This window comes from Delphinus delphis, chromosome 9 (assembly GCF_949987515.2).
Source record: "Delphinus delphis chromosome 9, mDelDel1.2, whole genome shotgun sequence".
NCBI lineage: Eukaryota > Metazoa > Chordata > Mammalia > Artiodactyla > Delphinidae > Delphinus > Delphinus delphis.
In genome coordinates, this window is record NC_082691.1 from 89,385,134 (window position 1) to 89,400,457 (window position 15,324).

The window sequence follows — 15,324 nt, forward strand, 5'->3', positions numbered from 1 at the left end:
TAAAATAATCATGTGTGTATAAGTATTTATTACATATTGTACTAATTTTTTGGTCTGTTGTAGCTGTTCTTGAGTTGGCACTCTAAAAGTTAGTCACCCTACTACACATGTAGATGGCCTTCATAGAGCCTGACATGCAGAATTCAGTTCTGAAACGCCTGATAATTATTGGACAGGTATTTCTAGTGTTTGCTCTTCTCTTGAAACAGTTTCATTTAAAAGCTTCCAGAGGAAGTATTCACTGATATATTTCATATGTCTGAATGAGATAATGTCAGATTAATTGAAGATAAACTCAAGCTAGCCATTAAATATATGAATGAGGTAATTGTGACGAAAGTAAAAAAATTGTTTTGTTAACCTTAAAACCTAAGTTCAGAAATTTTATGGTATATTCTCTTTTTTAGCAAAAATACCTGGACAAGCCCCTTCTTGGCTTCTAAAAAGATATCTTGGCTTCTAAAAAGAGGTAGGAGAACTACACTTAATTTCTTCTACCAGGTTACCTTACTCCCTTTCCTCTGTCTTATAAGATTTTTATTTTGCATTAAAGTAACAGCTAAAAGTGACGTTTTAATAACAATTGCTAATTGTCTCCTTAGAGTCTACATAGTGTCTGTGGCTAGGTCAGTTTTATACACAGGAGTGCACATATGATGCATTTTGAATGGTTCTGAGATTTCAGTATCCCTAAAGTATCCCTAATGGATGCCTTAACATCTGCAGTTAGACAGTTATTTCTTCTAAGCAATTACCATTGCTGTATTTGAGTTTCTCTCTTTAAATAGAAATACTTCTGGCATAAGATAGTTACTTAGAATGAATACTATCAAATGTTTTACTATCTATAATAGCAATTGAAGCATTGGTCACGTAGGGATTATACTAGTACCTAAAAATTGGAAAAGGAATAGAAAGGGAAGTCAGGGATAACATAGATAAACTGTAGTTTTGTCTAAACCGGTAATTATTATACCACTAGCCCCCCTGGCAAGTTTCCCTATCTCTAGGAATAATGATATGAACAACCACCTGAACAGTGGATTTGTAAGTATTTGAGAATAGAATGAATTTGCACAACAGAGGAAACATGGTATGCCTGTTCTCCCTTCCTTGGCCTCTTTTCTAAGAACTTGGTTTCTGCTCAATAATGGTTCTGTTGAAATATGTAGGCTCTCTTGCCCCCAAAACCTAGAAAATTAGGTTAAGAAACCATCTTTGGCCATACCTGTACTTGGATCTAGAATTGATTAATTTAGACTTAACTTTTTAAAATATATTACTTATCTATGGAAAGAAATGAAATAATATATCAACATAAGAGAAGGTAATAAAGTAGTGGAGTTAGAAGATATGTATTCTAGACCTGCCCCTCCTTATTAGCTATGTTATCTTGAACAAATAGCTTAACCTCTCTGATTCCCTAACATTCCCTTACATTCCCTCTCTGATGTAAGATGGGGATAACACTGGCCATCCTGCCTGTATCACAGGACTGGTGAGAGCCCCAAGTAAGATAATATCTGTAACAATACTCTGCATACTGTGAGATGTAAAATACAGATATAACATGGCATTACATTACTCTTGATTAGATAGTTCATTGTTGACATTGAAATCAGAGTACCTAATTTCTTTCAGCTCCCAAACTATGATTCAGAGGCTTAGCAAAGACCAACAAAGATATTTTTTAGAAACCGATGAGAGGCTGGTCCAGGAAACAATTCAGCCCAGAATCAATGATTTGTATGGAAACTGTGTCAAAGTGACATCCTTGAAGTGTCCTATGAGCAAACAAACTCCCATCTGGACTGAGAAGACAAGGATACCAACAGAAGGTTTTTCTTTTTTGTTGTTGTTTAGGATTTTAATACTATATACAAAGGTGGCTTTCACTGTATCATCATTAATATTGATAAATCCTATGAAATTTGGATTATGGGAACTTTTTATAAACAGAGGACAGCCATTTTATTCCTGACTCTGTAAAGTATTTGTCTTATTTAATTTCTATATAAGTTGAATATAGAAGAAAACTGTTTGCTTAATATAGCCTTGAAAAATCAATTTAATTTCCTTATTCCCATCACTTCCTTGTTATTGATGCCCTTTCCATATCATAGAATAAAAAAGTAATGAGCTGATACACACAACATGGATGAATCTCAAAATCACTGTGCTGAGAAAAAGAAGCCAGACACAGAAAAGTAAATACTATATGAAATCACATTTATATGAAATGCAAGCTAATCTATAGAGACAAAAAGTAGATAAAGGTTTCCTAGAGTAGGAAGGGACAGAGTAGGGAGGAAGGAAAGAAAGGACTGTAAAGGAGCATCAGGAATCTTTCAGGGATGATCCTCTCTAGATCTTGTTTATGGTAATGGTTTCACAGGTATTTACAACTGTTGAAACTCCAGGGTGTTGGGCCAGACCAACTAGCTGGATTGAATTTTCATCCGCCAGATGGCAAAGATCGAGTGGAGGAGCAGCAATTCAGGTTAGACGTGTTGCTTTTTAAATGCCTTTTAGACACTGAAGTGGAGGTACTGAATAGGCAGTTGGATATATGAGTCCAGCATTCAGGGAAGAGATCTGGGCTGAAGATGCATTTGGGAATTTTCAGCCTATAGATAGTATTTTAAGGCATGGAGCTGGATGAGATTTAAGTGAGTGTAGATATAGAAGAGGGTTAAGGAGCAAGTCCTTGGGAACTCTAACACGGATGGATCAGGAAAAGAGTAAGAACCCAACAAAAGAAGACTAAGAAGCCCCCTCTGGGGTAGGAGGAAAAGCAAGAGAATGTGTTGTCCTGGAAGCTAAGTGAGAAAGTGTATCAAAGAGAAGGGAATAAGCAGCCAAGTCTAATGCTTCTGATTAAGTCAAGTGGATTTACTATTGGATTTTACAACATGGAGGTTTTATTTGGGATCTTGATCAGAGAAATTTCAGTAGAATGATAGAGGTGCAAGTCTAATTAAAGTGTATTTTAAAATAGGAGCAGAGAAATTGGAGACAGGTAGTATTTACAGAATTTTGCTGCAACAGGGAGATTTGTTTTTCAGTTTTTCCCACTGCTGCCACCACACTGCTTAATTTAAAATTTGTTTCTCATCTTTCCCATCTTCCCTGAGCTGAGATTCTCATGGCTTTTTTATTATATTATCTCTAAACATGTCCTGATGAATCTTGATGACATATGAATAAAAATTCTACAATCTTCTTTTTTACTGAAGTAAATCATTTCAGAGAGTTATCTTTTGTTATTTTTTGCTGTTGTCCCTTTCTTTATAATATATACATTTAGGGCTATAAATTTTCCTTCACCTCCTCACCTGTATAATTCTCCACCTACTACAATCTAGCTTCTCACCATAACAATGATATTATTTCCAAAGTCATCAGCTCCTATCATACTTGACTTCTCTACTGTTGGTTAATTCCAGAGCCTTAAAACTCTCTCCCTTCATTCACTTAGCAATTCCAACGGACGTATCTGTGGAACTTCTCTCTCTTTTAGTCCTGTTTCTCTGCCCATTCATGTTTGGTGTCCTACATGGGCTTCACTTCCTCTGCCTGAATTTTAAGTGGGCTATTCCCCAGTATTCCATCCTTTGGTCTCTCCTCTTCTCACCACATACTTTATTTCTGAGCGCTCTCATCTATACCTGTAGCTTCAACAAACAACTGCTGATCATGATCATATTTTTTTAATCATCAATATAGGCATCTCTTCTGAATTCCATACTGTGCCTACTGGAATTATCCTTGTTTTTCCTCACAGATATTTCTAATACAACTTGCCCACTGCAGATCTCTTTCTCCTGCTGCATTCCATTTCTCAATCAATAATACTGCTGTCCTCCTGTTATCTAAATAATAGCCCGAGACATATCCTAATCTTCTCCATCTCTTTGGTATCCAACAATGAGAAGCTCTATCAATCTGCCCTCAAAGATTCTCTTGACTCTGCATTTCTTCGTCATACTGCTGCTCCTTTAGTTCAGACTCCCTTTCTGCCTCCCTTGAATTACTGCATTAGCCTCCTAACTTGTCTCTCTGCCTCAACTCTCACTTTTCTTCAACCTGTCATCCTCCTGGTTGCCGGCGTGATCTTTCAAAAATGCACATCTAATTATATCACTTCCATGTATAGTTTTCAATGGCCTCCTAACAATTCCATTTTTAAAACATTAAGCATCTACCAGTCACAAATTATTCCTGTCTCAGGAAATCTCCCAAAAGTACTATTATTACAAGATCTCTAGTTTTGAACCACTTATTCACAGCTACCTGATTTCTAGTCATTCTAAAACATACTTGTGATTTCCTGAATGTGCCATGTTAGTCCCACTATCTAGATTACTACCCTTTTTTTTTTTTTTTACTTAGCTGACATAGCTATGCATCAAGACTCAGATTAATTAGGAATTAGGAATATTTCCTTTTCCAGCTCTAAGTATGGCTAGAAGTCCCTCTTCAGCAGTCCTTTAGTAGGTACCTTGCCTTATCTCTATAGATAAATATTCTAATTGATGCTTTACTTCTCTCTCTCTAGTCCCAACTGTTGGCATATTAAAGGCAAGGACTATATTTTTCATACCTATTTACCAAACCAAACATAATGCCGGATACATAATAATGATTCAGTGAGTATTTGCTGAATGGCCTAGGAATGGCTTCTCAAGAGACTGTAGGTAAATTCAGTTTATTTGCCAGCACTGCCAGATATTGTAATCATACATACCCTCAATCATTGTCTTTCAAGACTAGCTTAATTCAGTGAGTGCTTTAGTCATCTGTTTCCTTTCTTTTTAGTAATGGATAATTCCTTTTTTAAAAGCATTATTGTGGATATTTCAAGCATAAACAAAAGTAGAATAAAATAATGAACCACTGGTGCCCGTCACCCACCCTTAATAGTTATCAGCATCCTGCTATTCTTGTTTCATCTATATTCCCACTGCTTTTTTTTTTTTGCTAAAGTAGTTAAAGCAAAGTCAGCAAATCATATTGTTTTGCCCATAAATAGTTCAGTGTATATCTCTAACTAGATAAAGCATAATGTATTTCTTGCTTTTATTCTAAGTGTATTCTACTTTTTCTTATGCTGTCTACGTATCAATTTAGGCATCATAATGATAAGTAACACTGCTACATCCTTTAAAATGTCTACCTATTTTCCTTCAGGCTTTACTTAGGGTTCTTTTTCCCCCTCTCTCTACCTCTGTATATTGAATTATTTTTAATTGTGTTAAAATACACATGACATAAAATTTACCATCTTAACCATTTTTAAGTGTCAAGTTCAGCAGTGTTAAGTACATTCACACTGTTGTGCAATCTCCAGAACTCTTTTTGTGCAAAACTGAAACGCCACACCCATTAAACAACAACTGCCCGTTCCTCCCTCCTCCCAGCCCCTGGCAACTATCCTGCTTTGACTGACTATTCTCGGGATCCCATATAAGTGGAATCAAATATTTGGAAGACAAATACAGTATTTGTCTTTTTGTGACTAGCTTATTTCACTTAACATAATGTCCTCAAGTTTCATCTATGTTGTAGCAGGTGTCAGAATTTCCTTCCTTTTTAAGGCTGAATGACATTCCATTGTACATACACCACATTTTGCTTATCCATTCATCCATCGATGGGCACTTGGGTTGCTTCCACCTTTTGGCTATTGTGAATAATGCTACTATGAACATGGATGTACAAATAACTCTTCAAGACGTTGCTATCAGTTCTTCGGGGAATATACCCAGAAGTGGAATTGCTGGATCATATGGTAATTCTATTTTCAATTTTTTAAGGAACCACCATACTGTTCTCCACATTGACTACACCATTTTACATTCCAACCAACACTGCACAAGGGTTTTAATCTCCCCACATCCTTGCCTACACTTATTATTTTCTGTTTTTTGACAATGGCCATCCTAATGGGTATGGGATGGAATAAACACTTTTAAAATGAACTTTATTTTTTAAAACAGTTTTCTACACATTTTAATGTTATTATACTCTTATTATCACAATTAACAAAATAATTCCTTCATATCATCTAATAAAGAAGGAATTTCTAACATGCTCTTACCATAGTTTTCACTGTATCTCCATCCTTCTGTTTCCTCAAACAGAAGCTTTGGAGCCACCGCTGATTTCACTCTTCTTTTCTCACCCCACATCTAAGTCATTAGAAAATCCCAAAATATATTCAGGATACTTCCCTCCCCCCCTCACTTCTCACCGTTCCGGCAGCTGCCACCACCCTGGTCCAAGCTACCATCCTCTCTCCTAAATTATTTCAGTAGCCTTCTAAGAGATCTCTCTGCCTGTTTACCCTTACCCCTGTTCAATCTGTTCTCAACTCATCAACCAGCATGATCCTCTTAGAGCAAATCGCAGATGTGACACTCCTCAAAGCCTTCCAGTGGCTCCCTGTTTCACACTCAGTAAAAATCAAAATCCTTATAATGGCCTGTGAGGCCTTATGTGAACTAAGTCCAAGTTACCTATCTGAGCTCGTATTACCTTATATCTTTCCCTTTGTTCATTCTGCTTTAGTCACTTGTCCCACCTTGGTGTTCCTTGAACACACTAACATGCTCCTAGCTCAGGGCCTTTGCACTTACTATTCCCCCTTGCCTAGAACGCTCTTCCCTCTGATTGACTGCTTGACTGCTTGTCTCGTTCCTTAACTCCTTTGACGTGGAAGCTTCACAGGGAGGCCTTCTCTGAACACCTTTTTAAGAACAGAAGTCGGCCCCTCCCCAAAGAATTCTCTATTCCCCTTCCCAGCTTTATTTTCTCCCGTAAATTTTTTATTATCTGACATAGATAGCTTATTTGTTTGCTTATTTTCTGCCTCATAATTAAAGTATAAGCTTCAGATGGATAAGAATTTTTAGATAGAATGTTTGGCAGATAATGCTCAATATGTAATTGCTTAATCAATTCAGTTTATATATCTATACATATTTTTATGGTTGCTCCCCAGATTTGCAGTACAACTTAGAAAGCAATATGAAAGAACGTCCATCTTTCCAAATCAAGAAGCCTGGAGTAAACTGGACAGATGATGAAAAAAGAATCTACAGTGATAAAAAAAAAAATAGCTGAAACTCAAGAAATATTGCAGTATTTGCTCCCCATCATGAAAAGCACTAAAAATGTGCAAACTACTCAGAGAAAACAGATACTCAATCCAAGAACCAACTTTCAAATCCAACATAAGTCAATACAATTTTGTCATTCTTAGCTATTTAATACATATGCTCTTTTATAAGGAAACAAGGCTTATTAAATTCATTATCCTAAGAAACAAACATAGGCTTTTAAAAATACTGGCAGCTACACCATGTTTGACAAAGGGAGAAAGGCCCAAAGCCTTAAGAAAACATTGGATATGTGAAGGGGAGTACGTTTTCAGGCCTTATTTGATTGTTTGTTTACATGAAGCCACTCATTAATTTGGATCTATGAATAAAGTATGCATTAATAAAGTATGACCACAGCCTGACTTGAAATTTCTTAGGTGTGTTTAAACCTTATAATCCTAGGGGGCAACCGGAATTAGAAATAATTAACCGGAGCTACTTCAGCTTACTGATATTCAGAGGAAAGCAGGAAGGATAAGACCAGATTTCTTTTCAAGATTATTAAAAAGAACCATCACTAAGGCCAAAAGGAAACTCATATAAATAAAAGTAAGACAATGACAAGCTGAAAACGATAAATATAATACTAATATTATCAACAAATTTTGATGAAGTATTTCTGTGTGCTACACACTATTCTGTGTTTACACACACAAACACATTTTACATTCTACACATAAGGAAATTGAAGTACAAAAGGTTAAGCAATTTGTCCAAGGTCACACAGACAATAGGTAGCAATCGGATTCAACCCTAACTAGACATTTTGACTGCAGAGTCCTTCATCAGCATGCTTTGAGATTTCTCTTCATAATATAAATGAAAAACAGAGGACCAATATACACTTAATATTCAAAGACTGCCTACAAATCAATGATAAAATTATGAATATTTTAATAGGAAAATGGGCAAAGGCTATGAACCAGAAATTCACAAAAGGAAAGAAGAAAAAAATGGCCAATGATCATTTTAAAATGTTCGATCTCACTTAAATCCAAGGAGTGAAAATTAAAACAATAATGAAATTCTCTTCATTTTTGTCTATCAATGGAAGAATTCATTCACTGATTGTTGGAATATAAATGGGTACAATTTCTGGAAGGCAATCCAAAAATATATGAAAAATCCGTAATATCTACGTTCGTTTTGACTAAGAAATTCCACTTTTAGAAACTGATCCTAAGGAAAAAAACCTAGGAAAGGGCTCGAAGATTTCTGTAGTGATGTTCATTTCAGTATTGCTTATAAGAGCCAAAGAGAAAGAAAAATGAATCTAAATGTCCAACAATAGAAGATTGCTTAAATAAATTATAGTACATCCATAAAGTGAAAGATTATGTAACTATTAAATATATCAGTGTATATTTTAACATGAAACGATGTTCACAATATATAAGTGAATAAAAGCTGCAGACCAGTCTGATTTGGTATGGCTGCATTTATATATGATGTATATATATTTAATGTGTGCATACTGTACATACTCAAACGCATATATACCTAGAAAAAAACTTTGGAAGTACATATTCTCAACAGTGATTATCGTAACCATTGGAAGAGTATTGGCAGAGTATGATACTCCTCTTCCTGATTTTTTTCTAAATTTTTATTAATGCCTATTTCTTTGCTGTATAATCATCAAAGTAATAAAAACTACAAAAATAGGCAATTGGTGGCAGTTTCTAGTGGGATGGGGTAGCTATCATGCTGGAGAAGACAGTGCCTGAAAGAAATTGAATGTAATAGGTCAGCTAATGTGAGAGAAGCAAACAGTACAGGCAAACAAGGGATCAAGTATGATAATATCAGCAAAATCAAAAATCAGAAAATGAATAACAAAATACAATGGACCTAGGCAAAGAAACTGAGGAGTTGAGAATCTGGATATAAGCAAGGGGTCTGAGAGGTGACAATTCGGCCATTGCTTGATTTTTAGGCATTATCTTCACAAGAGATTCCTTATATGCTTTGAACCTAGACATGTACTCATTGTGGTCTGGCCGGAACCTGAAGGTATAAATAAATGCTAGTCTTTATTAATTAAGAACTCTTTGGTTACATGTAACAAAATAATTCAAGCTAGCTTAATCAAAAGCATAAATTAGGGTAGGGGGGAAGAATTGTAAGAAAATATAAGGCTATTCATGGAAACAAGGGAGAGAATGAATTCAGGCATGATTCAGGAAAGGCCTGGAACTGGGAATGGAAAGCTATCCGTCTTCAGTCTCTGCTTTTCTCTCTCTGCAGAAAAGTCTTCACACCCCTGACTCACAAATTTGTACCCTACAGCAGTTTCACTTAAAAGACTGACTCACTATCTGTCATTCCCCATTCTAAATTATAGGAAAGATAATCTGACTGGCAACTATTCCAGTGGGTAGAGGTCAAATAGTTGCAAACACGGCTGACTGAAGCCCTTACCCTTGTGGAGCTAGAGGCAGTTCCCAGGAAGGGAAAATTTTGCCTGGGCTGGACACTTTCCAGAAGTATCTAATATAGGTATAGGTGGAAATAAGAAAAATTAGGAAAGCCAAAAGCAAAACCATTCTTAACAGATGATCTCACTACATATTTAACATCATCAAAATTGATATTTTTTGCTCTTACAACTTATTTCTTTATGGCTGCCTTTTCTCTGTTTTCTATATCCTTTACCTGACTGGCTCAACACACTGACATACTATTACATGATTACAGGGTAGAGTAAGAATAAGCAAAGAATGAAAAGATCACACCTTTGCTAAACCATTTTAGGCATCAATCCAAGTTTCGACTAAAGAAAGACTACTTAACTTATTGAAACAGCCTGCAGAATTATCATGCTTAAGGATATAAAATCTGAATATAATTATAAGACTGGAACTTAAACTGTTTTATTCTTATGTGAAAATTAATAGGGTATATATAGGTGGATTACTAATCAATAGCATATTAGCAAAATGATTTACATCTCTTAAATGTATCTCTGATCAAACATTGGTCAGACGTCAAACATGGAGGAATAAATCTCATGTTTGGTATTCCATCTGGGAATGATGAAAATTCTTGAGAATTTTCAAATTGGAGAGTTTTTTCACTTCCAGGAAGATGAAGTAAAATGTATTTTCCCTACTCTTTCACTAAAAACAATTAAAGACCCTAGACATTACATATAAAACAAACATAAGATAACTTTGAAAGGTAGAGAAAAGAAGGCACACTAGCTAGGGACCTCAAGAGCCAAAGAATGGTAACACAGTGGTGAGTGGATGGTAACACAGTGGTGAGTGGCCTGGGTTTTCTTTTTGCCTCATATATCCAAGAACTGGAGCTGAAGAAGCCACCAACATAGAAACACCAATGGACACAGACCAAGAAAAAAAGAAAGACAATAAAAGCCTGCATTATACCAAAAGACCTACCAGGAAAAGGATGACCTACCAAAATAGAAAACATTTAGATAAAAACTGCACTACTCCAGCCAAACACTACGGATAAACAGTGGCTCCACTCCCACCCACATAAGCAGAAGCAGAGGGAGAGGTCTAGACTTCCACTCTTATAAGATTATAATGAGGCCTCTCAACCCCCCTTGTAGGTAGTGTCAAAGAAGGGCAAGTACCAAGTCAGGACTTTCATCCCCACTGGCCTGTAAAGACCCCCGCCCCAGGGTGTCATTGGACACCATGTGGGGAGCTTAGACTTCCACACCCACTGGACAAAAATGAGGTGTCTTTCCCCCTCCCCACTATGGTGGTGTCAGAGTAGATCTAGTGGAGAGTCAGAACTTTTACCAATGCCCAGCAGTAATGAGACCACCTCTACCTCAGTATCAGTGGAGGCTACATGGGGAAATGAAACTCCCACACCTGTCCAGCAGGAATGAGAAGCTCCTCCCCTCTGGTGTCAGTGGAGTCCAAGTGGGGAATCTGGGCTTCTGCTTCCATCTGTCAGTAATGAGGTCTCACCCCTGCTACAGCAGAGTTACAAAAAGTCAGCTAAAACAGAAGGTTTAAATAAGATCCAGAGTCTCATAACATAATATGAGAATGTCTATGTTTTAATCAGAAATAAATCATCATACCAAGAACCAGGAAGATTAAAATTGATTAGAAAAAATAATCAGTAAATGCAAACAATGAGATGACAGTGACGATAGAATCTTCTGAAAAAGATTTTTACAACAGTCATGATAAAAAATGCTTCAACAAACACAAACACACTTGAAACAAATGAAAGAAAATATAAAGCCTCAGTGGGGAAAAAAAAAAGTGGGGGCGGGTAGACAGAGAAGGAAAGAAAGAAATAGAAGGTAATAACCAAAGGGAAATTTTTGAATGGAAAAATACAATAACTGGAATGAAAAGCTCAGTGGCTGAACTCAACAGCACAATTGAGGGGACAGAGGAAAGAATCTATGAACTGGAAGAGATAGAACTACAGAAATAACCCAACCTGAACATCAGAGAGAAAACAGACTGGAAATAAAATGAACAGAGCCTCAGAGACCTGTGGGACTATAAAACAAGATCTAACATTCATATTATCAGAGTCCCAGGAAGAGAGGAGAAAACAGCAAGGCTGAGAAGGTACTCAAAGGTACTCCAAATTTGGCAAGAGACATAAACCTACAGATCAAAAAGCTGACCAAACCACTAACAGGATAAACCCAAAGAAATCCATGCCAAGATATACCAGATAAAAAAAGTGTTTTTTTGGCTGTGTTGGTCTTTGTTGCTGCACACATCCTTTCTCTAGTTGCGGCGAGCGGGGGCTACTGTTTGTTGCCGTGCACGGGCTTCTTGTTGCAGAGCACAGGCTCTAGGCATGCGGGCTTCAGTAGTTGCAGCACCTGGGCTCAGCAGTTGTGGCTCATGGGCTCTAGAGCGCAGGCTCAGCAGTTGTGGTGCATGGGTTTAGCTGCTCTGCGGCACGTGGGATCTTCCCAGACCAGGGACTGAACCCATGTCCCCTGCATTGGCAGGCAGATCGTACCCACTGCACCACCAGGGAAGTCCAGATACACCAAAATTTAACTTCTGAAAACTAAAGAAAAAGAAAAACTCTTGGAGCAGCCAGAGAAAAATGGCACCTTATTTATAGGGAAAAACAATCTGTCTCATCATAAACTATGGAGGCTATGGAACTTCCCTGGTGGTCCAGTGGTTAAGACTCCACGCTCCCAATGCAAGGGGCCCAGGTTCAATCCCTGGTCAGGGAACTAGATCCCACATGCATGCCACAACTAAGAGTTCACATGCCGCAACTAAGAGTCTGCATGCTGCAATGAAGATCCTGCACATGGCAACAAAGATCCCACGTGCCACAACTAAAACCTGGCACAGCCAAGTACATAAATAAATAAATATTTTTAAAAAACTATGGAGGCTAGAAGAAGTGGCACGATGTTTTCAACTATTGAAAGAAAGAAACTGTCAACCCATAATCCTACACCCAGCAAAAATAAAGGAGAACTCAAGAAATGTTGAGATGAAGGAAAACTAAGAGAATTTTTCACTAAAAGACCTACACTAAAAGAATGGCTGATGGAATTTTTCTCAACAGATAGAAAATAATTAAAGGAGGAACATCAGGAAATAAATAACATACTGAGCAAATGTACAGGTAAATATAATGGGATTTCCTTCTCTTCTTCAGTTTTGTAAAATATTTTGATGGTTGAAGCAAAAATTATAACATTGATATGGTTCTAAATGTATGTAAAGGGAATATTTAAGACAAATATAAATATTAGAAGGTAAAGGGAGATAAAGGGAGGTAAGATATCTACACTTCACTCAAACTGGTAAAATTACACCATGAGATATAAGTTATCCATATGTAATATTTAGAGTAACCACTCAAAAACCTATTCAAAAAGATACACTCAAAAACACTATAGATAAATAAAAATGGAATTCCCTCGAATATTCACATTATTCACAGGAAGGCAGGAAAAAGAAAACAATGAGAAAAACCTGAGAACAAACAAACAAAACAAAAAGGCAGGCTAACGTCCTAAGATAACAATAACTACATTAAATGTAAATGGCCTAAATATAACAATTAAGAGACAGAGATTAGAAAAGTGAATTTAAAAATATTACCCAGTGATATGCAGTCCACAAGAAACTCATTTCAAATATGACAGTGTAGGCAGGCTGAAAGTATAAGGATAGAAGACAATATATCATGAAAACAATAAATGAAAGCAAGAGTGACTATGTTAATATAAGATGAAGTGGGTTTCAGAGCAAAGAAAATTACCAGAGACAGAGAGGGACATTATACAACGATAAAAAGGTCAACCAACTAAGAACACATAGTGATCTTATATGTGTATGCACAAAACTATAGAACTACAAAATATGTGAAGCAAAAATTGAAAGGAGAAATAGACAGATCCACAAATGATCAAATCACTAGATGGAAATGGAATAAGGATGTAAAAGAATTCAACACCACTGACCAACAAAATCTAATTTGCGTTTATAGTGTACTCCACTCAACAACAGATGAATATATATTCTTTTCAAGTATGCATGCAGCATATATCAAGATAGACTATATCCTGGCCGTAAAACAAGCCTCTACGTATTTAAAAGAATTTAAATCATATAAATCATATTTTTTTTACCACAATGGCATCAAACTAGCAATCAATGCACAAAGATAACAGAAAAACTCATGAACACTTGAAAATTATACAACATCCTTATGAACAATTCATGAGTCAATTCATGAGTCTCAAAGGAAATAAAAACATATACTGAAACAAATGAAAATGAAGACAATATATCAAAATTTGTGGGATGCAGCTAAAGCAGGGCTGGGAAGGACATTTATAGAACTAAACACATACATTAAGAGGAAAAATCTCAAACCAATAAGCTCCAACTGTAAGAACCTATAAAAAGAAGAGCAAAATAAACCCAAAGCAAGTAAAAGGAAGGGAATAATAAAGAAATGAAATTCAAAACAGAAAAATGACACACACAGCATGTTCATGGATTAGAAAACCCAACTGAGTAAAGATGTCAGTTCTTCCCAAATTGATATACAAGTTTTATGTAATTCCTATCAAAATCCCAGCAAGATTTTTTGTAGATATAGAAAAGATTATCCTAAAATATATATACAAAGGCATTAAAATAGCAAAAACAATTTTGAAAAAGAAAGATAACATGGAAAGAATCAGTCTATCTGATTTAAAGACCTTTAATATAGCTACAATAATTAAGAGAATATAGTATGGGAAGAGGAACAGACATACACATCAATGGAACCAAATAAAGAACCAAGAAATAGACCCTATGCAAATATCCTTGACTAGTTTTGACAAAAAAGCAAAAGCAACTCAATGGAGCAGAAAAAGCCTGTTTAACCAATCTTGCTGCAGCAATTAAACATCCACAGGCCAAAAAAATGAACCTTGACCTAAACTCATACCTTAAACAAAAAAATAACTCAAAATAGATCATAGAACTTAACTGCACAATATGAACCTATAAAACTTTTAGAAAAAAAGAAAATCTTCAGAATCTAGAGCTGGACAAAAAGCATGATCCATAAAAGAAAACTTGATAAGTTGGAATTTATCAAAATAACAGCGTTTGCCCTTTGAAAGACCCATTAAGAGGAAAAAAAACAAGCTATAATATTGGAAAAAATTTAAAAACAGCCCTCAAACCTAAAATATTAGACTCATGCAAGCTACACAGGATGCTCCCACATAAAAACAGCCATTCAAGACCACAATAGATATTTGCTTCTTCTAAACTCACAGAGTCAGAGGACTATAAGTAAAATGAAGAAGCAGAGGAACCACTCCCAATTAAAATATCAAGAGAATTTACCCTGAAAGAACAATGAAATAGATCTATCTAGTCTATTAGATTCTGAGTTCAAAAAGGAGATAATAAAAATACTGAAGGAATTAAGAAAGGCTATTGATAGAAATGCAGATTACTGTAAAAAGGAACTAGAAACTATAAAGAGTAACCAAGTAAAATTAGAAAATGCATTTGCCAAGACAAAAGCTGAGTTAAAGGCAATAAAATAGCAAACTGAATAATGCAGATGAATAATTGATCTGCAAGATAGAATAATGGAAATCACTCAATCAAAAAGCAGATAGAAAGACAAATTAAAAAAAAGCAGTATACGAGACCCATGGGATAAT

The 15,324-nt window shown here is 36.0% G+C and overlaps 2 protein-coding genes across 9 annotated transcripts in view; one reads left to right on the forward strand and one right to left on the reverse strand.

Moving 5' to 3' along the window:
- Nucleotides 1–8,506, forward strand: part of AGBL3 (AGBL carboxypeptidase 3) — a 91,558-nt gene extending 83,052 nt beyond the window's left edge. The window contains 2 exon segments of the mRNA XM_060020951.1: nucleotides 7,004–7,107; nucleotides 7,109–8,506. Coding sequence (XP_059876934.1) covers nucleotides 7,004–7,107; nucleotides 7,109–7,264 — 260 coding nt within the window. The 3' untranslated portion in view covers nucleotides 7,265–8,506.
- Nucleotides 1–15,324, reverse strand: part of CYREN (cell cycle regulator of NHEJ) — a 102,781-nt gene that overhangs the window by 50,693 nt on the left and 36,764 nt on the right. The gene's annotated exons all lie outside the window — the stretch shown is intronic.